Source organism: Dysidea avara, chromosome 7 (genome assembly GCF_963678975.1).
Source record: "Dysidea avara chromosome 7, odDysAvar1.4, whole genome shotgun sequence".
Taxonomy (NCBI): domain Eukaryota; kingdom Metazoa; phylum Porifera; class Demospongiae; order Dictyoceratida; family Dysideidae; genus Dysidea; species Dysidea avara.
In genome coordinates, this window is record NC_089278.1 from 20,901,453 (window position 1) to 20,927,025 (window position 25,573).

At 38.2% G+C, this 25,573-nt stretch overlaps 2 protein-coding genes and 1 long non-coding RNA gene across 3 annotated transcripts; 1 reads left to right on the forward strand and 2 right to left on the reverse strand.

Annotated features, from left to right (window-relative positions):
- The first annotated feature begins 957 nt into the window (after nt 1-957).
- Nucleotides 958-11,757, forward strand: LOC136261521 (protein NLRC5-like). The gene is made up of 4 exons (XM_066055533.1): nt 958-1,106; nt 6,427-6,693; nt 9,275-9,316; nt 9,373-11,757. The coding sequence occupies exons 1-4, from the start codon at nt 1,055-1,057 to the stop codon at nt 11,652-11,654; spliced, it is 2,643 nt and encodes an 880-aa protein (XP_065911605.1). The 5' UTR covers nt 958-1,054; the 3' UTR covers nt 11,655-11,757.
- Nucleotides 11,758-14,651: 2,894 nt separating this feature from the next.
- Nucleotides 14,652-25,571, reverse strand: LOC136261436 (core histone macro-H2A.1-like). The gene is made up of 9 exons (XM_066055444.1): nt 25,414-25,571; nt 20,217-20,406; nt 19,445-19,690; nt 16,441-16,551; nt 16,216-16,306; nt 16,082-16,168; nt 15,155-15,329; nt 14,975-15,065; nt 14,652-14,877 (listed from the first exon to the last, which is right to left on the reverse strand). Exons 1-9 carry the CDS (start codon nt 25,500-25,502, stop codon nt 14,803-14,805), a joined length of 1,155 nt encoding a protein of 384 aa, XP_065911516.1. The 5' UTR covers nt 25,503-25,571; the 3' UTR covers nt 14,652-14,802.
- On the reverse strand, nt 22,251-22,758 carry LOC136261437 (uncharacterized). Its single transcript, XR_010703897.1, has 2 exons — nt 22,644-22,758; nt 22,251-22,595 (listed from the first exon to the last, which is right to left on the reverse strand). It is a non-coding gene; the product is annotated as an uncharacterized lncRNA (long non-coding RNA).
- Nucleotides 25,572-25,573: the final 2 nt, after the last annotated feature.

Consider the following 25,573-nt stretch of genomic DNA (forward strand, 5'->3'; position numbering starts at 1 on the left):
GGAATAGTACTTAATGCGGACTGATAGCGAGGGAAATGCCCCGGAGATCAGCATAAAGCATGTATGGTAGATCTCTCTTAAACCCATCATAACAAAGACCTGAAGAACTGCAATGACGTGGTGCCATGTATGTCTTCCCTAATCTAGAGCAGTGAAGCATTATGATAGTACTGATTAAAAGCTAATCACTCACCATGCCAGTCAACTCACCATTTAAGGTACATTTGATGACTGACTCAGTAAGCTGCAGATCATTGTCACATTGCTGATGGAAAGTGTTAAAAGGGCTACCTCACATGTTGGCTTATATACGAAGAGCTTCAAGGTTTGTTTAGCTTGCAAAAACGTGATGTTGTCGCTGTCCACTGTTTCATACTTGGATGGCTACCAAGTGTATCTATGTACCATTCAACTTTTACTAGCAATGCATAAACAATATCTTAAGGATCACTGTTTATTATTAAATCCATTATACCAGAAGTTCACCTAGCTAGTTTTGTCAGCATTTATTATTTTCTTTAAAGAAAATTCTCAGAGGACAGGTACTTATGTGGTGGAATAGTCTCCCGGCTAATTTGACAGAGTCTACTCCATGAACTGTTTGTTTATTTATTTGATTTCTGGTTAATTATTTTTGTATAACTGAATTTCTTCCTTGCATGTTTAGCTACGTTGTCTGTTTAATTGTATCATTGTCTCGATTTTTTTGTGTGTATTGTACAAAGCATTGTACTATGTGTATGTAATTGTTGTGGTTATGTATGTTGCTCCAGCATGGAAGAACGGCTAGTCCGAATGCTGTGAGTATAGCTAATTAGCAATCAATCAATTCCCAGTGCCCCTGGGGGTGCTTAAATTTATAATTATACCGTATCAGTATAGACTTCCAATATTACATATGGACAAATCCGCGAAAACTTTATTCAGATATTTTCTCGGATATTTTTACATTGCTCAGCCTTGAAAATTTTGCCCTCGAAACATTTAGCGGGCAACACGGTAAACCGCGCTGTGGAGATTTATCAGTAAACAAGCGCGCCCCTGTTTGGAGAAAATGGAGCAGAATACCGAAAGAGGACTAAGGCTGTTTGGAGCTGAAGGATATGGTGCGTCAAGTTATGTATAGTCTATATATATAGGGAGCTGTTTATCTGGTGTCCTTGGCCCAGTCCTGTGGTTCAAAGGGTGGGCGGTGCCCGCCAGTATTTTGGTATCAATTTAAGCAGTAGGGTAGTACCGTATCATGGAGGTTTGGGGGGGGGGGGGGGGGTGTCACTCCAATAAGCACTGTACTACGATCTGCTACCGCGGTCAAGATCGATTTTCGATTTTGGCCGTTGACTTTCATCGAATTTTTGTCTTGACCATTGACCTGGTTCCGTTTATTTTCGTGCACTACTTACTCGTGAAGTTGTTCTTCGTGAAAAATCGGCGTTGTACGTTGACCTTTAGCTTTGAACGCGGTCGCAGATCGTAGTACAGTGTATATTGGAGCATAGATACTACACCCCGGTGGGTGGACTATGATTGGAGTGACACCCCCTTGGAAAACAAACGTACTAGCTAGCTTTTAGAACAGAAAGTATGTTATAGTATTAGGTTCGAGCCAAAACATATCTAGTGCGTAAGGTTAAGGATGAAAGAGAAGGTGATTTCCTCTCAGTCTCGGGTTTTGGGAAAGGGCTGTAGCAGCACCATCTGGAAGCTTAGCAACTGCTTAACAATGGAAGCCTGCTATGTGTCAAGAAGCCATCATTGTAATAACGGAAGCCATCCAAGCAGGAAGTCAACTAATGTCATTACATGAACTCAGTGCTCTTTAGGTCACTTTGGTATTGTGTTGCTCAGTAACTTGTTCCAGTGGTGGATCTAGAAATTTTCAGAGGCGGTTTCAGATTCCACTTAACTTCAGCTTAGCTGTAAGTTGAAGACCAAAAAAAAAAGGTCACAACCAGCTGTAGAAAGCCGTAATTGTGATCTCAAAGGCTAAAGTATGAAGTTTTTCGCCAGTAGAGAGTCCTTCTATAACACACCATAACTTGTAGCGATTTTATCACCCACACGATGACTCATCAATAAATTTGAGGCGCACGCTATTTTCAGAGGGGGTTTCAGCTGAAACCATTGCAACCCCCCTGTATCCGCCACTGTGTTCTGTATAAATACGTTGTATCCTTGTGCTTTTATCAGTTGTGCTCAAGACATACTTAAGTGGTTCAGTGTCCGGTCATCGAACATGCTCCTTCAACAGTGAGCAACCGCTCACCCATGTGGCCTGCTAGCCACATTTGGTTACCCTGACGTGAGTGCCACAGCGCGATAAAACTCACTGAAAACATTTTTGTTAAGACTTCGCTAATAGTCAGAATGATAGACTAAGTGGTTTTTAAAACATTTTGTATCTTTAAAGAATCCATACTGTTTGCTAAACTATTTTTAACAACGGGTTTTTGTTGACTTCTTGACCAACATTTGTAACCCAGGTTTGCTCGCGTTGCACAAGGACATTCCCTAAAAAGGCAACCTGTCTATAGCTAAACCAAGCCCCAAAGTGCCTGACCCTAAATCGAGGGTAGCCAACATCTTGGGACTCTCATATACACTATCTGAGAAATCCATTAAATATTTAGAAATCCCGAACCACGTACAATATAGGTTATTCTCGTTTCCATCCATTCATGAGTTCAATTATAGCCACTGCTTTATACGATTCAAATTGACAGTGCAAAATATACCTGTAGTTCCTCTGATCCTCTGTCAGTTACTCAGTCTCTGGTGTTTCTTGCACAAGTATTAGCAAAAACTCAAGGTAATAACATCACAATAAAAGTTGAAATTAGAATTATATTGTATTTGCAAATACCGAGAAAAAAAAATTGAAATACGTAAATATTGGGACTCTTGTACACCATGTTGAGTATTTGCATGGGCGTTGGTTATCCCTCTCCTTAAATACTTCCAATAGACTTTGTCCCATAATTAATAGTATAAATAGCTAAGTACAGTGGAACCTCTCTTATCCGGGCAGTCTGGTACATACTACTGAACCAAGTGGTAGTTATCATTAGTAGAATAAACAAGTCACCAAACAGGTAAGCAGCAGCCTTTAGGCTCCCTCCTTGTGCTTTCATCTAACCCAAACTTCGTTATTTTATTGTCAATAGACTACAAGCCATGTGACTAATTTCGGCTGTCCAGACAATGGGGGTACCCAGATAATAGAGGTCTGGATAAGGAAGGTTCCACTGTACTTTGACACTTACTGTACTTATGACGGCTGGTACAGGATATCAGCTGACCTTCAGCTGCTCATTCATCATGTGTGCTTACCTTCCTCATTTTTGTAATCACACTATGCTACACAATTTTCATTTTTTAAATTCATTTTCTACTGCCTGCCTTGCAAACGGGAATTGTTCATATTTTCCATGGTGGCTGGATTGATTGCAGAGGTGCTTCTCCTACCAACCTTTGTTTGTAACACATTATACATAGCTGAAAGCGAAGCATAATGGACGCTTCACTTTCAAGTCGGTAATTGATAGTCAGTTGGGCACCCATTCAGTTGAAAATATTTCCTCTTACATCATCCTTTCTTCTGATTCAGTATGTGTAAGTTCACCAGTCATAGTAATGTTATAAAAAAAGTAAACAAACAAGTATAAGGAAAAATTGAGAATTAATATTAGGGATCATAGAAAAAAGCAGGAAAACAAGGGAGGTTGCCTACACTTGCAGATATACTGAATCAGGGTCCACTAGTACATCTGCAGGTGTAGGTGACCTCCCTTGTTTCCCTGCTCTTTTTCTATGATTCCTAATCGAACTTATGAAAATTATCTTATATTAACAATTAAAGGGACAGTACGCCAAGCCATACAAGTGCTAATTTCACATCCTGTAAAATATGTTAATGACGTGATAATTTGTTGCGTTTATTACATCACGTCACGAAATGGCGAACTTGTAGTGATCTTATAATGGGATAATTGTAAACAAAGCTATGGTAATGGTATAAACTTGTACTGTTTTACTTGTAAGTTATATCCCCTGCAGTTCACATCGTTGTTTGGTAGTGAATAAAGACTGCTCCATAAAGCCTTGCTCCATCAAGTGCAGATTGCAAACAGCCACTTAAGCCAGGCTCTAGCAGCTGGTACAAGCTTGTACTGTTATCACGATTGTTGCACTGACAAGAACTTGTAGTAAACAAGCCTATTGAGTTAATTAACAGTCTACAATGGGCTGGCGCTGCTGTTCTTGTGACTACATTTCCAAGCGCTTCGTGCCGTTGCATTACCTTCAAGCATTCACACCGTTTACAATCTTCTACTTGGCTTAAATAACCTATCTAGACATGTTGTTTCACAGCAAAATGATTCCAAGTCATTGTAGCAGGCTGTATGGAAGTGAGAATTGTTGTTCATTTCCAAACCACAATTGCTCAGTAATTACGTAAAACAGCGTCAAATGCTTGTCACACTTGTATGGTTTCAGCACTTGTATGGCTTGGCATACTGCCCCTTTAAAACCAGCTCGTCAAATTATTTATTTTATTATTAACACTTTAAAGTGACCAGCACTAATGGAAGCTGATTTTTGAAAGCAATTGCTATGTAGGCCACAAAGGCTCGCATTAAGCTTCCTAGTTACATACATACTGTCTTCATGATTGTCTGTAAATAGTGGTTGGCAAGGGGTAACACACAATTGCAAGCACTCATGCGCTGTAGGTAGATCTGCTACCGCAGGCAAACTCTAAGTCACAAGTCAAAGTCACCAAATTCATGTCAAGTCAGCGGTCAATGCCCAACTCACAATTGAAAAGTACTGAAACATCGTCGCATAGTCATAGGTCACACACTGAAAAGGCTCTTAGTTGAAGGTCACAGTAAAATTTTGCTGGGTCAAGACTTTGACTGCAGTTGTAGATCTACCTACAGCATGTACCTACATAAGAATTGGAGCCTTGGCAACTGGACAGCATACACTAGACTGGGAATCATACAATAATCTCACGTGGCCAGACTGATTTATCTCTTTTTCATTGGGTAGGGAAGAAAGTGTCTGGTCCAGTTCAAACACCAAATTTTTTCTACAATCACAGTTGTGGCCAAAATGGAGCACGATCCTTCAATGGTCTATAGAAGTATACACGGAAGTGATGATGTCACGATTGAAGGTGCCTCCAGAAAAAGTGTGGGTATTCAAACCTGACAAGACCCTACCTAATAACAAAGAGAAAAAGGCGCTATACACATAATTGTAACACTGATTGTAACACTGGTTTATTTGAGAGAGTTATTAGTATATAAAAATTCAATCTCTGGTTAAATTATCTCCCCAAAACCATTAGCTGCGCTATCAAGCCTTATAGCATTGTCACCATGGTTGGCTATTCTGTATTGAAGGGTCTCAGTAGAAAGAAGTGAGGTTCATGCAGACCTCAGAAAGTAGGTTGGCAGTTACATCCTGCACTTCATTATGTCTCAAAGATGGAAACTGGCCCCTTTGGACAAGACAGAGCATGTTCTATGGTAAAGGAGTGCCCGGAAGTATGGTAGGCAGATGGTATGCAATGACAGTGAAGTGCAAGTACATCACAAAAAACACTCTTATGAAAAACACAGTTGTGGAACTTCAAGAAAACCTATAAGCTAATTTAGAAGAGAGTTCATCTGCAAAGAGTTGGCAAATTTCAGTCTAACAATTTTTTAAATGACACCTGCCGGCATAAGATGGTTAACAATTTCCTTAGTCTCGCATAACTAAGTCCTTGTTTTCCACACAGCACTTATTGATTAGAAATAAGTACCTGCTTTTGGAACAGGCACTTATAATTTCTAATGATAAGTACCGTGTGCAGAATATAAGGTCTGGTTATATGAGACTATACTGACTTAGCCTTAAACTTGATCAATAGGTATGCTTTCTGTGGACAGACTTTTGTAGGCATGTAGGTGCTCTGGCACTTATTGGCTTGGTCTACTTAGCAAAATTACGTAAACACTAGACTACGTGCTATTGCAGATTACAGCAGTGTGTAATTACGCCTGGAGATTGCTATTACAGTCCTTAGCTATTTTAAACCCTACACGGTGCCCACCCAAACTCCTATGTGAGCATGAATCCTTGATGCAACAATATACCTGCTTGTACCCAAGATGCTCTGTTTGCATAAGTGGCTCCATATTTCACTCGCACCTTTCACAATGTATGTGCATTATTCATTAACTGTATTAGCCATAAACACTAAACACTCTCTTCCCTGTTTACTTTCAGTAGAGCTTTTGGTTTTGGTAGTGATTGTATGTCACCATTGTCCTATAATAATATTGATTTAGTTTCAACACTTGTACACAAATTCACGTACACAGCTAATCCACAATTCTGTTATGTTACTATTAATTTTATCCTTTTGTACAGGCCACAGGACCCCACAATTATATTTAAAGGACCTCCATAATCACGTTACCCCAAACTATGCCACTCATTGGAGAGTGATAGGTACACAGTTGGGTCTGTCAACGGGAACACTTGACATCATAGAATATGACAACAGAGATAAAGCTGTTCCCTGTTGTAATGCCATGTTGGAGAAGTGGCTTGATGTGGACAGCACTGCTTCTTGGAATAAGATCTTAAGTGTCATCCAGTCACCTTCTGTATCCAGTGGTCAAACTCTTGAGAAAGGTATACATGTGTGTATACTGCAGTTACAGTTTCCCTTTACATTCATGTACATATAATAAAGGTACTTTAAGAGCACACACAGATGTTATACCATACAACAGGTAATTTTTACAGAAGGCGAATTCACACTCGTCAGCTTTTACAAATTCATTGTTGCCAAAAATCAAGAAATCATAATTTTAAACACATACTGTTAAAGGTGCTTATGGATGTTTGACGAATTAAAATTTGACAAATTAACTGACTCGTCACATTTGTCAATTTTTTCTTTCATCAAAATTTGCTGTCGTATGGTGCCTACATGAAATTTGATCACCAAGAACATAATTATTGAAAGTTATACATTGATCAAAAGGAAGCAATTTGTTGCCACACTTTCTGTAGAGTATACATGCAGTAAGATCTCAAACACCTGTGTGCCGGTTCAATCACAAGAGTGTTGAGATAAGTGGATTTGTTCAGATAAATGAAACCCATTAATTAATATACTGAGTTCTGTTCAACTACTATATATACTCTACTTACTCTAAAATAGAACTTTCACCAAACAATGAAATACTCTAATGGAGCAGTCACTTACACTGTTCAGATAATTGAGGGTGATGCTGTCCACTGTAGGTTTTCCATACTGTATGTAAGCTATCTCAAAGTTTATCTTGTAAAAGTCAAGTTTCTGTCAGGCTTTCAGGTCTTATGTGCTCTATAGGCCCATTTCATTTCAGGACTAGTTCTAGAAATTTCTGAAGGTGGTTTCCAGTTGTAGGTAGTAAGTATCAGATGCTGGGAAGTAGGCCCATAACCCCCAGATGCTATAGAAGTTTGAATATTGAAACCCAATGAAAAATAAGTATTTTGTGGAAAGGTATGTTATGGGGTAGCTAGCTAACAATGACTGTGGTGGTCAAGGATTTAAATTTCTCACAACTATATGATGAAGCTAATAATGACTTAAAACTTATACTATCATACGCCAAAAACCAGCCTCTGATGACGATCAGGCAGTATTGGTTAGGTAAAACTAAGCCCAAACAAGCCTTCAGATCGACCCAAAATGCTTTCTATGGAATTTAAAAAAAAAATTATTTAACAGGATTTTCTAGTGACTGACTGACTGAGTAACTGACTGAGTAACTGACTGATGCCTTCAGACAAGCATAACTCGATAACAGCTAAGGCTACGGGCTTGATTTTTTCACTGTTCGACATCACTTTGGCCCAAGAGGTGCCTTTTAGCATACTGCAGTATGTACAATGCGTTCTCATGGACTTTCCAGTGTCCTCCTTTGTGTCCTATTCATCTTTGCTGACAGTGAAAAGTGTCGATTTAGTGGTAGCACATGATGGCTTACCTTCATAACGGAAATCGTCCGTCATAGTGGCTACTTTCATTGCAGTGGTACTTTTTGAACCATTCTTGATTCGTAATGCTGTGTAACGGGTTGAACATAGCCGACAATGAAGTGTAATGGATACTTCACTTTTCAGACGATAATTGATATAACTGGGGCATGCGGCGCCATTTCTTTTGGTATGTGTGGATTGTAGGGGTGCTTTTCGAACAGTTCTTGATTTGTAATGTTGTGTAATGGGTTGAAGATAGCTGATGACGAACTGTAATGGATACTTCACTTTTCAAATAGCTGGGGCACGCAGTGTCATTTCATTTTTGATCTGGTATGTGTGGGTTCACCAGTCTTAATAATTATTTACAAGAAAAGTTAACAAACAGGTACACAAAAAATGGAATTTTCAACTAAAGTAGGGACCATAGCACATCAATAAAAAGTACTGAAACAAGTTGGAGTAGTGCATGATATTAAATCACTGTAAAACAATAAGAAGTGTTGCATCCCCACTGCGCAATTCCATTATGGTATCTTGAGCACAGTAGAGATATAACACTTCTTATTGTTTTACTGTGATTTAATATCATGCACTACTCCAACTTGTTTCAGTACTTTTTATCGATGTGCTATGGTCCCTACTCTAGTTGAAAATTCCATTTTTTTTTGTGTACTTGTAATTTTAGTTGTAAAAGCACTGATGTAACATACATTTCTTTCAAAACAACAATTTAAAATTTTTTAAGTACTTAACATCTCTGATTGATTGTTGTGTAATGGCTGCACATGCAACTTTCTTTAAAAGAACTTTTCATTCAAAACCTTAAATGGTAAGGTATAAATATAATGCTATGAGTAGCTGACCAGATTTAGAGTTTGAAATCAAAATGAACTCCAGAAACCCCCATAGAACCACCTATGCATTTCATTTAAATTTGTTAGCCTGACTAAAATAAGCAGGGAACTTTACCACAAAGGACTCTATCAGCCTAGCAACTAATAAAGTCCTTCATGTAACTCTTTTGTTATCACTGCAAACATATCAGTGTGTTAACAGTTCATGTTCGTATATTTTCACACAGCAAGTTTTGTAGCTCTAATAAAAGTTTAATCATCATTTTTCCCCATGTGACTATTATCCTCTCCCCTATAACCATTGTATACTGAATATCAAAGTTATAGCAGAATTATTGCTTTTATATTACATCACTTACATATTATAATTTTTATAACTACAGACAATCATAGCAAGGGGAAATTGACTGTCACTGCTGAAAAAGGTAAAAAATAGTCAGTGTGCCCAAATTAGCTGGTATATTTTGCTATACAATTGTAGGAGCAGAGGCAGTCTCCATATTATCCCATAGGGTGGCCATGATTAATGAACAGGCACAACACATTGTCGATGAAAACACATGGCCACCAGATCAGCCAACAGAGTTTACACCACTTTTATTAATTCAACATCGAGAGCAGCGTACTAAAGAACAAGATGGTGAAATGGCCAAACTGATCCAAACAGGTGACATTGACTCAGTAGCTAGTGGTCAGTTGGTTCCCAAACGTCATAAGCTAGATAGCCATGACTCGTTACAGCACATCCTCAATACCAGCACCATAACGAAAGAAGTGGCAGAGATCCTAACACCACTAGAGGATAATTGCAACCAAAAATTTGTACTTATTGAAGGTGCTCCTGGCATAGGTAAAACATTTTTACTGAAACACATTGCATGTCAATGGGGAAGGAAATTATTGTTACCAATGTTTAAAATTGTACTACTAATTTGTCTCCGAGATCCCATTGTTTGGGGGATAACATCAATCCGTGATCTTCTTTGTCTTTTTTGTGAAGGAGACACCCAGGCTGTTGATATTGCAACAGCTTGCAGTGATTATCTTCATGCAAATGGTGGCAAAGATATCACTTTTCTGTTTGATGGTTATGATGAATTTCCGGAGAATCTAAAAGTAACCAGTCTGATAGCTAGTATTTTGAATCGAAGGCTGCTACCTTATTGTGGCATAGTTGTGTCATCTCGTCCACATGCTTCAGTTAATCTCCACCAAAAAACAACTGTAAAAGTGGATATCTTAGGCTTTACTGAAATAGAAAGAGAACGGTTTATAAAGCAAACGCTTCAAAAACAACCACAGAAAGTTACAGATCTTATTCAATATCTTCAGCATCATGTAACCATTAATAGCATGTGTTTTGTTCCATTTAACATGACTGTTCTGTTGTTTCTTCACAAAAATGGATACCCTCTCCCAAAAAATTCCACAGAATTATGTAACTATTTTATTTGCCTTACAATCTGTCGACACCTTGCAAAATCTGGTGAATTGCTCACAAACACCATCACAGATTTAAACAGCTTGCCAGAGTCCTGTAACACAATAGTCAAACAAATTGCCAAGCTCTCACTGGATGCCCTCAATAACAACAGACTAGTATTCACTTTTGATGAAATCAAAAATATATCCCCAGACATCTTAACCATACCAGGGGCTATTAATGGCTTTGGGTTAATGCAAGCCGTTCAACATTTTGGCCTTACTGGGAAAACAATGACATTTAATTTTCTCCACGTTACTATACAAGAATACCTAGCAGCTTACTATATTATAACTTACCTTACACCAGATGAAGAACTAGACCTTCTACATGAAAAATTCTGGAATACTCTTCACACTAACATGTTCTACATTTATGTCACACTTACCAAAGGACAACGTTCTTCCTTTAAAAAGTTTTTGTCTGGTGGAGACAGCAAGGTTGCAATTTCTAGGGAATTCCTTCACAACCAACTAAAGTGTCTTCGCCTTTTTCGCTGCTTTTATGAAGCTGGTGATGAGAGAATGTACAATTCCATTGAACGGGCAGCAATGTTTGATGAAAAAGTAATTTTTGGCACGGACTTATCGGCTACTGACATTGAATGTGTGTCATTATTCCTTACTTCATCTTCCCATAAGAAATGGGTCCGGCTTAACTTGCGATACTGTTATATCAAAGATTGTGGCCTCCATATCCTTCACAAATCACTAAAAGATAGAAAAATAACCATTACCAGTTTGGTACTGAGCTATAACGGTCTAACTCAATCATCTGCCTCGTTCGTCAATGATATTGTTCTTGGATGCAGAGTAGAAATGTTATGGATTACCGATAACCACACAATTGGTGAGAGTGAGAAGCTGTACACTATGTTGTCTGATCCTTCTTCCATGTTAAAGCACTTAAATATGGACCACATAGTATTATCTTCTACTGCAGCCAAAATGTTATTTGCTGCAACAAATAGCTCTAGCATATTGCAGAATCTTGACATCAGTCACAATGCCATCACTGACAATGTGGTTGATGCTATTGTAACAGCTCTATCTGTCAACAAATCTCTACTTGAGATAAGAATGAATAATAACCCCATTAGTGGGGATGGCATAGTAGCAATACTACAAGCTCTGTTGACTAGCAGTACCAATATATTAGAAACTTTAGTTGTTCCAGATTATCCTACAGCAACTAAAGAAAAGATTGCATCGTTAGAGCAAGGAATCAACGAAAAGCGCAGAAGCTCAGCACAAAATAGGATAACAGTATTCTGTAAATAACACTTTACATGTGTAGTTCACCATTATAATTTTGTTTTTTTATTATTTTACACCTATATATTGTGTATTCACTCACACTATAAAGCACCATTATTTATATGTACTTTCCTCATGTAGTGACAGAACAATGTGAGTGTCACAGCCATGTGCATGAATTTGGGTCTCTTGACATCCACAAACACTGATTTTATCATATACTAGTTAGAATATACCCACTGTACCAGTTACTCCTAGAGCCTGCAGGGGTGACTATGCAAGCAATAATTTCAGTAAACATGTGATGCAAACATTAACACAACAGTCATCAGTATGATCGTGTGATGGTATTTTCATGCTGTGTATATGTATAGTTTACAGGTGCAAGATTAGCTTATCCCAGTGGCGGAATAAGGTAGGGGCTGGACCCCCCCAACTTTCAGATGAGAAGGACAGGGCTCCTCCAATAATTACCTTGTGTGACATCACGAGTGTATCACAATTGTCATGATTTCCAAACTGGCAGCTATATATCATACAGTAACTATAGTGGAAGGATTCATTCTACATATTTCGTACCTTAATTGACTATTTTTGCAAAAATCACCAGATTCAATCTTGTAGTACCTATTTTTCAAATATTTTCTAGAGGGCATGCCCCGAGTGTGCCACACTGTTGTAATCACTGCAACCATGAACAATCCTCCAGCTTCCACACAAGTGTCAGCTCAAATAATTTTGAGCCCCCCAACTTTTTTCACCTTCCTCCACCTCTGTATTCTGTTAACGCATTTGCTGGATATTTGCAATTCATGTTCAAAGTATAACATACTACAGGGACAGAGGAATCAGATAGGTATATATAGTTGCCTACCCAGCAGCTGTCAGATTCAATCTCAAAAATTTCATTCAGTTGTTCTGATGTATAGGGTGTGCCAGCCCTCTGCCTCTTCTCAGCTCACAATACTGTACTGGTGGCACAGTAAGTTAGATGTGCATCCTCCAGCCCTATTCATGATTGTCACTGATCCCTAGTTCAGTATGAGCCTATAGAATGGTATATATACAAAAAAACCATGTGTAATTATTTACAAAAAAATCCTAGTATAGGGTATAGCCATGGGGTGGTACTGTAGATGAAAAGTTTTTTCATACTTACCAATAACTCACCTTGTTACTAGCTAAGTAAAGTTGTCTTAAAGTCTCCAATTCTGTTCATTAGGTTAGCACAGGTTGCTGTCAGACCTTCAGTACTGGTCATTGTAAAGTTTTAATAATAACTGTTTAGGATTCTTAAGTGTTATGTGTGGTGATTGTATTTGACTGACTGCTCTATTAGAATATCTCAACATTTTGTATGGATTTTTAGGGGGCACATGACCTATGCCCCCTCCCCACTGCACCCCTTCTGAATTCGCCACTGTTAATCTGAAAATTCTAAAACTGTATGGGTTTAATTGATCCATTTTGTGAATATGATTATAATTATTCCGTCACAATTGCTCATGATCAGACCTTAACATCCCTCTAGCTCCATTTGTATACTCTATAAAATATTTGGGTGATTTCATGCCTGAATAATGTCACTACCAAGTGTATACAGCATGTTTAATTTCGGATCTAAAATCTCATACATATAGTCACATACATTATAATGTGCTTGTAGTACATTTAACACAATCTAGGCTGCATATGTTTGAGTAGCTACAATGTTGTGAACTTGTGATTAAGTAAAACCACACCCTATGCATGGTAGAGCTTGGTACATGGATGTCTCCCAAGTAATTTAGTATAATCTGAGATTCAATCTGAGCACTTTTGATGGTTGTGTGTACCATTTTGATGTTGAGCAAGCTATTAAAAAAACCATCCAAGATTGAATGTGCTTTCACTAGTTGTGTTCTGACAACAAAAATGAAAGTTTTCTGAAACCCCCTGTAACATTTTAGACATAAAGTTATTATATCTGTTCCATTAATATTTGTGTTTGCTATTCCTGTCTATATATTACTGTTCATGAAAATATATATGGATATACACACAAATAAGGGTGTTGTAATTATAGCCTTGGCATTTTGTAAAATTGTAATCTCTAGTAAGTAGCGCTAATTACTTCAGTGTTAACAATAATTTCCTCATTAAACTCTGCTCTGCAGGTTCATATAATACATGCACTAATTTTAAATGTTTTACATTGATTTTAATGACGAGAGAAGCTGTTTGTCATGAATTGCAATGCACAATGGAAAACTAGATACGAGATAACTACCAAATTGCATGTGTGTGCCTCACACATATTGCATGAGAGCTAAGGTCAGTGAAAGGCGTCTTTGTATACTTTGAGTTTTAAGGTTATGTAGAAATGTAGCACAAGGATCTAGGTAGATTTTGAAGGTACGTAGGGTATAGAACATTTTGCTAATCTAATTGTCAAGAAAAAAGATCCAGTGTATTGTGCCCAACAACTGAGAAATCAGAGCTGCTAAGGACTGTTACTGGTCTTGTGTAGCTTTTGTGCATAAGGCTTAACTTGCACTTAAGTATTCCATATGATGTTTATGTATGATCTTGTGTAAACAAGCCAAAAGTGAGTCGTTATAAATTCATTGCCAGTGCAAGTTTTCCTAATGTTATCAACAACCAATAGTAGTTGCTGGTGTAATGTACAGAGTTTGAGTATGATGGCAGAACACAAGATACTTCTTCTCCTGGATTGTAACACTTGTGTGTAACACTGGAAAGCTCTTATTAGAGCAATTGTCATCAAGATATATGACTGTTCTATTACAATAAAAAAGCTGGAGCCAACTGCTAAAACATCGGATATACATTTCTTATATGAGTAAGACAGCCCAGTCAGCAGGTCTGAGGCTGGAACATGACCTATGTGCTATCTGATGGAAGAACACAAGAAAAGCCATGACTACAGTAAAGTCTACAAGGCTGGAGTAAACACACAATTCATTGCATCACTGTGATAGCCACTTAAATATTAATCTGAATTCCCTAGTCCTCTGTAGGTCAAATGCATTTATTAAAAATGGTTTCTTTCTCTGAAACATATTAAAAGTAACAAAACTGAGTAGCTATACTAAAGTGTTCACTACAAATGTTTAGCTGCTGCACAAGATGACATAGTAACTAGTGTATGCATGAATGATAACATGTTCTCTTAGTAGCTATCCATCCTGACCAGCTCTGTAGTATACACTCCAATACTCTCCATGTCATAGAGGACAAAGAAGATCTGGACAAACAAAACAAAAGTCATAATAAGACTAGACACCATTCAACATCTACACAAAATAACGTTGTACATTGTATACAAATACTGAAGTACACACCTGATTGATGGAACTATCAACACTCGAGGAGAAGTATCCCTTTAGAGTACGTAGGATAGTCTGAGCTGCTACCTGCTTGGGGAAGTTGTTACTATAGCAATAAAAACAACAGGATGATAACACATCTAGTACACTTTGTCATACAGTACAAGTCAACTGACACACAACATACACACTTACGATCCACTAGCAATAGATGGGAAGGCTAAACTCTCTAGATCTTTATCCTCAGCCAACTGCAGAGCATTTTCCACAGTCTTCTTCAGCTCATCTACTCCTTTATCAGTACTCCAGTTAGGACTATGTACATGTATTACGTGACTACAAGGTAGGTTACCAGCTCCACTCATCGCAGCTACAAACAAGTACAAGTCAATTAATGGTGTGCATCATACAGTATGGTAGTAGCATAAATTAGAGAGCATGTAGCATTCTTATGAAAACAAGGGAGGTCAGTTTAGACATTTATAAAAAATGAAATTGTTTTAATACTTTTCATTTTTGTGATCCCTAAAATTCTTAACCTTTCCTTGTGCTTGCACCCTATAAGGATGGCCCGCATTCAAAAGAGATACACATATATGTGACCCGCTGAGCAAAAACTGATCGTTTTTACTTCTCCGTTATCTATAGTAACAAAGGAGTGGACAGCCAAAGTTTCAGTCTTTTGTGATGAATAGTCTCGGAGTTATAGTGCTAGACATTGTTATAGCACAATAGAATTTTGCGAAAACAACCAGTTTACGCTCAGTAGGTCACATATGTGTTTGGTATATCCTTCTACAAGGTACTAGTATCTTTGGGAGGATTTGTATAGTCATTATGCAATGAAAAGGTGTAACCTATTCTTTTAGCTACCTGGATATTTGGCAGATTCAATTTCAATGAAAAATGCCAACTGCCAAATTTAATTCCCTGTCAAATTTTGTACTTAAAACTTCATCCAAACTCTAGATCTCTCATAGAACATACTAGAAGTACACCCCAAACTAGAAATACTCTAATTGAACAGTCATTTCAATTTCAGATAAATGACACTTTGTATAACAAGGATCACTACACAGATACGTAGTGAACACACTATAATGTCCATTCAACACTATTCACCTTCAGTAACACTGATACTAGTTTGAGAAGCGACTGTCGTACATTCCTTCTCCAACTTGGCTCCACCAACAGCCCTCAGGGAACGTCCTACAACAAACAAACAAGTAAACATCATCACAGGATGACATCATTACCAACAAGTCCAGCCAGACTACAGCTGGAATTAGTAGGATGGATGACAGCATCACACTTCACTTTAGCAATGTCTCCTTGTAGTACTGTCAACTAGTGGACACCATATGTGATGAGAGAAAACATCATCATATATGTTAATAAAAATACAAATAAGTACAACACGGAGACAGCATGGCAGCATGCACATGTAATACACACAACACGAATGCCACACAAACACTTACTTTCTGTCCATTATCAAGGGTCTTCTCAGATAACACAGTAACACTACCAGATGATGGAGTAGTATCATCCATCTCCTCTTCTGTGTCAGCTCCACTACTACCATCATCATCCTGTAATTTATTAGACACCATACAATAACATGTGGTCAAGTGAAGATATCAAGACAAATGATAGTGAATGTGACCAAAGAAGCTAGTATACTGCTGCTATGTTCCAGACAACTGTCTCTTTCTTGCACAAACACAAAGCCCTTTTGTTAGCCCAAGTTGAGCATCCCAGAACATTTTGGACTTTCTGGTATAATGTAAGCAACACAATATGGGAGCACTTTGAATTAATAAGAGCTACAAATGATGGTGAAACAATTAAGAAAGCCAGCTGTACTCTCAGCAACCATGTCTACTTTGCATCCATTGGTGGAACCACAAACGTATTTAATTGCCATAAACAAATCACATGCATGACTGGTGAATTTAGTAGTAATTGGATTTGCTCACCAGACCCTGGGTTAAAAATTGGCAAAATTAAGCAAAATTCATGTGGCCAGTTCCAACAATTGATGGAAGTGGATTTCACATTGGGTGAACCTAATCATTTTGTACAATCATGCATTCTGTAATTATCGAACGCGATCGAATGCTAAAGAACAGCTATGCAAGGAATTCGAATCAGTTCTGACAGATGTCTGGACTGCTAACGTTGCAAGCAAGCTACAAGATGTCAATCATAATTATTATGAAGAATGGAAAATAATTGACTGGTGGGGAAACAATGTCTGTGTTACACGACCACACTTTGCAGTTAGCAATCAACGTTTATACACTAGTACCTGGTAAATGATGAATATAGTAGGACCTTCATGATCTGAACACCTGTGTGCCAGTTAAGTCATAAAAGTGTTCAGATAACTGAATTTGTTCAGATAAATGAAGCCAATTCATTTATATGCAGAGTTCTGTAAACTACTCTAATAGAACGTTCACTAATGGCAAAATACTTTAATAGAGCAGTCACTTATACTTATCAAGGTTCTACTGTACCTTGAAGGCTTTGCAGGTGGCCACAACAAGGGTTTATCTGTTGATGCACACAATGTAGTCAATTAGGGATGCTTCTGGGACAGCAAGGTAACCCTCAATTCCTCACCCACAGTGTAAGGACTTTAGAGGGATATCATGTGACCATTAATGGTTGAGCACCAGGCTACTTTACTTCCTACAACCTTTAGGATGTGCAGTGACACTAGCTGACAAGTGAAGGATAGCCTTTGCTGGAAAGATCGATAGTAAGGTAAGGACTAAAATGCAGAATTGACTGGAAAACAGACTTGCTCCTTGTTTCTCTACTTTTTTTTCTATGATCCCTAAATCAAACTTAAATTCCTAATTTTTCCTTACACTTGTTTGTTTACTTTTTTGTGAACCTGCGCATACCGCATCAAAAGAAAGAATAGCATCAGAGCTAATGTTTTTGTCTCAACGCGCCCCCCAGCTATCAATTACTGACTCCAAAGTGAAGTGACGATTTCGCTTCACTTTCAGTTATGTTCAGCCCGTTATGCAGCAAAGAATAGTAGGAGAAGCATTTCTGCAATCAATCTAGTTACCACGAAAAGTACAGACGATTCACATGCCCCAACTATCAATTACTGGCTCAAAAGTGAAGTGGCCATTACGCTTCACTTTCACCTATTTTCAGTCTGTTACACAGCATTACAAACGAAGAACAGCATTATAAGTGCCTCTGCAATCCAGTCACCACAGAAAATACGGACGATTCCCATTTACAAAAGAGAAGCCATGTATCGCACTACCATGAATCAACACCTTGGACTGTCAGCAAAGAGAAATGGGACACGAAGGAGGATGATGTGTGCATTGTACGTACTACGGTATGTCAAAAGGTATATCTTGGGACGAAGCAGTGTCAAATAGCAAAAAAAATATCAAGCCTTTAGCCTTGGTGGTTATTGAGTTGCGCTTGTCTGAAGACGCATCAGGTTAGTCAGTAAGTAGAAAATTCCATTGAATAAATTTTTTATAGCTACCTATTGGAAGCATTTAGGGTCGTACTGAAGGCACTTTTGGGCTTGGTTATACCTAACCAATACTGCCAAGGCACCAGTGTGAAGCCAATTTATGGGTGATTTTTTGGCCAGAAATATCTAAACCTCCATGATCCCTAATATACAGTACTACTGTACTGTATGATAGTTAGCTCACCACTCACATTAATTAAAACCTATTTTTAAGCGCAGGGCATATTGGCTTGAGCACAATTTAAATAATCACATTCAAAGGCTTCTGGAAGACTTGTTATACTTTTGGGATGCTATACTATAAGCTAAACTGGAAAATCTATGATTCAGTCTTGAACAAGCCAGCCCATTTGTGACACATCAAAGGTTAAGAGTGTTATGTTCACTATATGCTATGATGATGTAACATGCACAAATTCAGGTGTGCAAACATGTTTCTAACATAAAAACCTGGATGCCCCAAATCTGAAGAGAACACGTGTCCACTACTTTGACATTACTGTTTTTGAAGCCCAGATGAACCGAACAAGCTACCTATCCTCAGCATCATAATGTAACATCATGCTATAACCCCCCTAGGTAATAAAGACTTACAATCGATGGGAAAAGCACAGCCACCTATGGTGAAACATTCAAATGCCACTATCCAGGGGAAATCAACTAGAGACCTGTCCTACACAAAGCTGCTGTAATAGCGCAAACATGTGTGGAAAAAACAAGGGACCTCCATTTTGTTTCTACTGGGAATGCGAACATGATAAGATCAAGTTGCCTCTACTTCCAAGTATAAACTGTTAATGAACGGAACAAGGATACCTAAATGGTCACCATTGAGATGACAGTAAAGAATCTAGACAACGAAAACCTCAAGAACAGCACTCAGACTAAATTTAGTTTTTCTTTCTCTCTGTGGCATTAATTAGCAAAACATACACAACAGAAGACATTGTAACATAATAAAATACCTTCTGTACAGCCTTCTTCTTTTTCTTAGGTGCAGCCTTCTTCTTGGGGAGTGGTTTCTTTGCAGCTTTCTTTGGGGACTTTCCCTTACTGACAGCTGGTCTGGGAGATGCAGGGATGGTCTTCTGAGATGATGAAGAGCTACTGGATGCTCCTTTCAACTTGCCCCACTGACTGCGTTTGTACAACAACACCTCTGGAATGTGAGGTAGGACTCCTCCTTGTGAGATGGTCACTCCTTTCAGTAACTACAAATAAATAAGACAGTTGGTTGTTTACAACTAAACTCTCAACAACAAAATCACTAGAAAGTTTTTTCTTACGCATCATTTAATAGTGCAGTAAACCCCACTGACCCCAGAGGTTAGATATATTAGTATACGTGGCAATTGGAGACATCACCAGGGGATGAAGAGCTTGCCACATGAAATGAAAGACAAATGGCAACAGTGGAAGAGATTAGCACTAGAAATTGTATCAAAAGTGTTCCATTATCCCATTAAGTGTTAATCAAAGTAAAAATTTGCAATTAATTCTAGGTAGCCCTTAATGTGTGTTGTACATCCCCTGGATTTTACCCAATGCCTAGACTCCAGGCTGACTTGTGACCCCACCCAGCAATGATGAAGGTCCAATAGCACCAGACTAAAATTTTACAACATCTGTTTTCAGCAATACCCTTCACATGTAGATTTGAGCACTTGATGCTAGTAAGAATTATGGAACTTATATCAAAAGCCCACCAGGGTAACCAATACTAGTGTGATCACTTACACGATGAAGTTCCTCATCATTAGCAATGGCCAGTAAGATGTGTCGTGGAGTAATCCTGTGTTTCTTATTATCCCTGGCAGCATTACCAGCCAGCTCCATCAACTCAGCACACAGGTACTCTAATACTGCAGTACAGTAGACTGGAGCAGCTACTGATACTCTCTTCTTCAGTATAGTAGCCTTCATGTACCTGAAACAATAGTAGTAGTAATGATATGTATTGTGATTACTTTAGTGATGATAGCAAACATTTTATTATTGCACAAAAAATGGGTTTTATAAAAGCAATAAAATATAGGGTTTCAGCTATTCAATTTGTCACCTTTGCAAATAACTTTGTCCCATTTGCAATAGAATCCATTGTTTTTGCAGTAGAATTTGTTGTCTTTACAACAGAATTCGTCACTTTGGCAATTGAATTGAAAATTAGAATTAGCTGAGTTTGTAGGAAATTTCATTTGATTGTTCTACAGGTCAAGACAGAAGCAAACTTATTTCAGTAAGTTATTGTTAGTAATAATCAGAGGAGGTACGACACGCTTTAAGCGCTATCAAAAAGAATTTGTGTTAATTGCATAATTTGACTTTAAGCTGAATGTGTAATCTGGCTTTACAGGATTATGGAGACCTTGAAAAGAATTTCCAGTGCTGTTCTCTTCCCTTGTTTCCGTTTGCCCTTCATTTCGTACAGTGAGCTTTTCATCATGCGATGACATCTCCAATTGCCCTGTATATTAATATCAAACTAGTGGGGTTCATCGTGCCATTAAATGACGTGTAAGAAAAGCGTTCAATTGGCACCTAGTTTTCAACGAAACCCTCCTAAAGTAGATTTTTAATTGCTCTGTACAAATTTTATGCGCTCACGTGAGTGTGTCATATCTCCTCTAGGTAATAATACATTCATGTCTGTTTCTAATTATCTTGTGGTTACAGAGATGGAACTTCAGGTACACACCAGATGGCAGGGATAGAAGTCCACGTCAACTGATATACACTACGCAATGCACTAGTACCCAAGTGATGCTTGAAAGTATTTCACGTGAACCAGTGGTTACTGTACAAAATATTGACGAATAGGTTAGATAAGGTTCAATCAAAGTATACCGAGGACAGTATCCTACTCTCACATACCTCTCCTCTGTAGGAGGACATAATCATTGTGAAGTTATGACGTATTGCTTCTAGTGCTTGACAGCACTGAAATTTGAATACACGGTATTAGTAACAGGAATTTATTACGGTATATCGGTACACAATAACTTATTACAGTGGGACATGACTAAAACACGGAACGGACCGGGAAAACGGACTAACAAACAGACTGGGAAGAACTTGCCTGAAAATGTTTTTTGGCCATAGAAATTCACTGTGTAACTGCTAGAAAGAATATAACATGCAACAACGACCTGAAAGAAATCTCTGAACTGCTCGAACACGATGTCAAAGTGTGCTCAAGCCGATACTAAGCCCTGTACTTAAAGATAGTCTGAAATTAAATTCATTTTGTATTTAATTAAAAGTGCACTTTCAGTTTCGCTTTTGTAAACAAGAAGCTTTAAGGGTGCTCGCGGCTATTTGAAGCCATACAACATGCAATTTTTGTATTGTTGCTTATACTCACATAATGTATAAAATGAATCCATATGCTACTTACGTTGGAAGTGCTTCTCTTTCTCTTCAACACAAACCAAACAGAATTCTTCTAGCCTATACCATTTTACAACTATGCGTAGTTCTTTATGAAGCGCTTAAATCGAAACTAGTCCTCCATTTTTCACAGTAGTGCACTGGAAACCACGCTGAACAAACTTCAGCTTATAACTCACAACTCTATGTTTAGTATTAGTACACAGTGTACATAGAACTTAAGTTAGTACTAAAAGTGTGCTACACCATTCAAAACCTCATGTTCTCGGTGCCATAACTCATGAAGCCATAATGCTACGGACAAAATCTAAACATAGACCTCTGGAGAATTTATCAGCAAATCTCCCTACAAATTTGAAGCCTTCACGACTATCACTCAAAAACTAGTTTTATTTTTAGTAAACATGTGCAAAGATTGCGTGCGCCCAACATTATTGATATAATAACCACACAAATTCCTATTGACCGCAATCACCAACTTTTCAAAATAACATGTCATAAACGCTGTTCTAAACACAAAAAGCTCTGCTTTCTCTTCTTCACACACAGGAACAGCTTCTTGCTTCGCCTGGAGTCTCCAAGTCGCTCTTGGATAGGTTACGCTAGGCACGCCATCATCAGCAGCTTTCTGGCTGGTAACATTGTCCCCTACATAAGCAGCTTACAATTACAATACTAACTACCAGCATATCCTGTCACTCGAGAAAACAAGGCACGAACGCATGTTGCCTACAAGTGAAAAGTGCGTTCACACTTGTTGCCTTAAATAACACTTACTTTTAGATTAATTCATGTTAGTGTAACTGTTGATCCATCAGACAATCATTTGCTAACACTTCAGTGATTCTGAAGCAAAAAAGCATGCTATTCTTCCTCGTGTTCTCTGGGGCAAAACATGTCCGCTTAACACTAATGTGGTTTCTGGGCTGGCACTTAAATGGCTTCAAATATCAGCGAGCACCCTTAAGCCTGTGAAGACACTATGTTACTTGGATTTTGTGGTCTAGTTAATTCAGTTTTACAGGTGACAGCTGTGCCTTTGTGGCAGACACCAGGCTACCTAATCAGCTGCCTAATCAGCTGGCAGCAAGGCACTGGCTACTACAAATACAGTCTGTGTTTACAACACTAACTGACAACTTCGCTGTCACAGGCACTCACACTGTTTATAAATGGCGGTTCGAACACGCATTCAGAGGTTTGTTTAAGGCTGTTGTTACGTGTTATATTCTTTGTAGCAGCAATATAGTGAGTTTCTATGGCAAAAAAAACATTTTCAGGGAAGTTCCTTCCAGTCTGTTTGTGAGTCCGTTTTCCCAGTCTGTTCCGTGTTTTAGTCATGTCCTATTACAGGGACTTACAGTGACCATTGAATCATTTTCTTGGGCCTAATATGAAGTGGTATGCATCCCAAAAACCAAAAGTAGTACAGTACAAGTAGGTAGTGCTTGTTATGTGGCAGCTTCAGTGTTTGTTTAGGGTGTGGCTTGTTAAACTGTCAACAAATTGAGTAATTAAACACCAAAGACTGGGCTAAAATTCTATACTGCTATATTGAAATATTTTGTGTGGGAGGATCAAAGTGCCACTGCTGGCTGTGTTTTCCATATTGTACCGATTAGCTGCATAACTATACTGTATGAGAACAGTTATGTAGCTAATTGGACAAACACAGTACAGTTATACAGCACAGTTATGCATGGAATGTTATGAAAACAACCCTACGATTAATCACATGCATGACATTGTAAATCACTAAAACTAGCCAGACTAATCCTACCAGTTGGTTCTATGACTAGAAATAGATTACGTGATCACTTACTGATGGTGGCATGGAAAATTGAAGCAACAACCTCACGCAGACAACACGATGGATCATGTGTGTGACACTGTCAAATGCTAAAACTAGCCAAACTAATCCTACCAGTTCATCCTACAACTACAAATAGATTATTCGACAACTTACTGATAGTCTGATCACCGGTACACACGCGCGTTGAATTATAACATACGGTATTTCGATACCACCAGATATCAAGACTGTCATGGTATGATAACAGTTATGCCTAATTTATCAAGATAAACAGTATTGCTGTATATTGCCAAGCACTAATTGCTCCTGAGTGTCCCTGTTTCTCTCTTGTATAACCAATGATATCATTAATTGAACATAATATTGATTGAATGTGTGCCTAACAACGCTGCTAGCAACCAAACTAGCTTGAGCTCTCAACGTTCCTTTGCAAGTTAGACAACTACGTAGGAATTTCTTGCCAGGCCAACATCTACAGGGGCACACGAGAGTAGGATACTTTCCTCAGTATAACTTGATTAGAGATCCTATCCTTGACAAATTAAGTACTAAAAATAACTCATTACTAGTTGTCAACAATAGTTGGTTGAGTAGTGTTCTTGTTTAATAACCAGGTGATCACTGAGTAGTTGCGACAAAATTTCCTGTACCTATAATTCTATTGCAAGCCTACTGAATTCAATTTCCAAGGAAAATTCTACTACAAGTCAATTAAGACATGATCATATGATCAGGTCAACATTACACACTCTAGACAGTGAATAGGGCTCCATTAGTACTACTTTCTATTGTAGGCTATCAGTGAAGCTTCCATCTATTGTACGCTATCAGTAAACAAGTCACCACCAATTTTCCATAATTACTTGTTCAACTTCAAATACTTGCAAAACTACTTTGACTAAATATTTTAAACTGCACAGTCTATTGTACGCTATCAGTGAACAAGTCACCATCAATTTTTCCATAATTACTTGTTCAACTTCAAATCTGTCAGTTACTTGCAAAACTACTTTGACTAAATATTTTAAACTGCACTAAAAGTTGTTCAGGTCGGTAAGCTCAGAACGTATTCACACTATGGTAAACTACAGGATAGCCCATCATCTTGTTGGTATAGCTCACAACATTGCTCTAAGCCAATTGTATCTAGTGCATGGGATGAAATACATTGAAAAGTAATTAAGTAAAGTACATAATTATGATTTTCAAGTAATGCGATAAAGGGAAGATGTTTGAAGTGCTTGATTATTGTGTTAAAGGTCCATCAGGCACCTTTCTATGTTAAAGGTTTGTCAGGCACCTTTCTACCACCATTCTCTCACATGTTAGCAGGTCTGTGCTGGCTATCAACACTTATCCTCTTATAAAAAGCTAAATGAATGAAACATTGCTAGTCATTATGCCATCTGATGGTTCCACATGCCTCCATTACTAGAGGCTAGAGGAAACACACCTTTTGCATGTTTGTTTAATGGAACACGTAGTGGCTCTGCACTTTGTATTAGCCATTTGCCGTGCGCATTTATTGAAGTAGACCAGCAGAAGAAACGATTTCAGGTATATCTGCTAAAATCCCTCGCCTCCGTTTGCAGAAAAAGAGTAACTATAGTACTAGCAAACCAACGGTAACAGAATTATCATTTCTATCACATTTTTTTGAAACACAGTAATTCAATGCATATGCACAATTATTTATACCACCACAAAATATACGCGCAATACACCACAATTTACCTGTAACAGCGGCTCACTGGAAATATCAATCCAGCGCGCTGAGAACGCGACATTCTTTTCTTGTGTACCTTGGATGCACGGCCCGACATTTTCCCACTCTAGACAAATGCCCGCCAAAATACTATACAGCAAGACAAAAATTTCTAATTATATAATCACG

Bases quoted from the DNA above. Each gene is read 5' to 3' on its own strand.
- LOC136261521 (XM_066055533.1), top strand. From the start codon at position 1,055: ATGGAGCAGAATACCGAAAGAGGACTAAGGCTGTTTGGAGCTGAAGGA. The intron at 6,694-9,274 runs GTATACATGTGT...TTATAACTACAG, and splicing joins TGGTCAAACTCTTGAGAAAG to ACAATCATAGCAAGGGGAAA. The intron at 9,317-9,372 runs GTAAAAAATAGT...ATACAATTGTAG, and splicing joins GACTGTCACTGCTGAAAAAG to GAGCAGAGGCAGTCTCCATA.
- LOC136261436 (XM_066055444.1), bottom strand. From the start codon at position 25,502: ATGTCGGGCCGTGCATCCAAGGTACACAAGAAAAGAATGTCGCGTTCT. The intron at 16,552-19,444 runs GTATTTTATTAT...AATAAATTACAG, and splicing joins AGAAGAAGGCTGTACAGAAG to GATGATGATGGTAGTAGTGG. The intron at 15,330-16,081 runs GTGAATAGTGTT...ACTTGTTTGTAG, and splicing joins TAGTATCAGTGTTACTGAAG to CTGCGATGAGTGGAGCTGGT.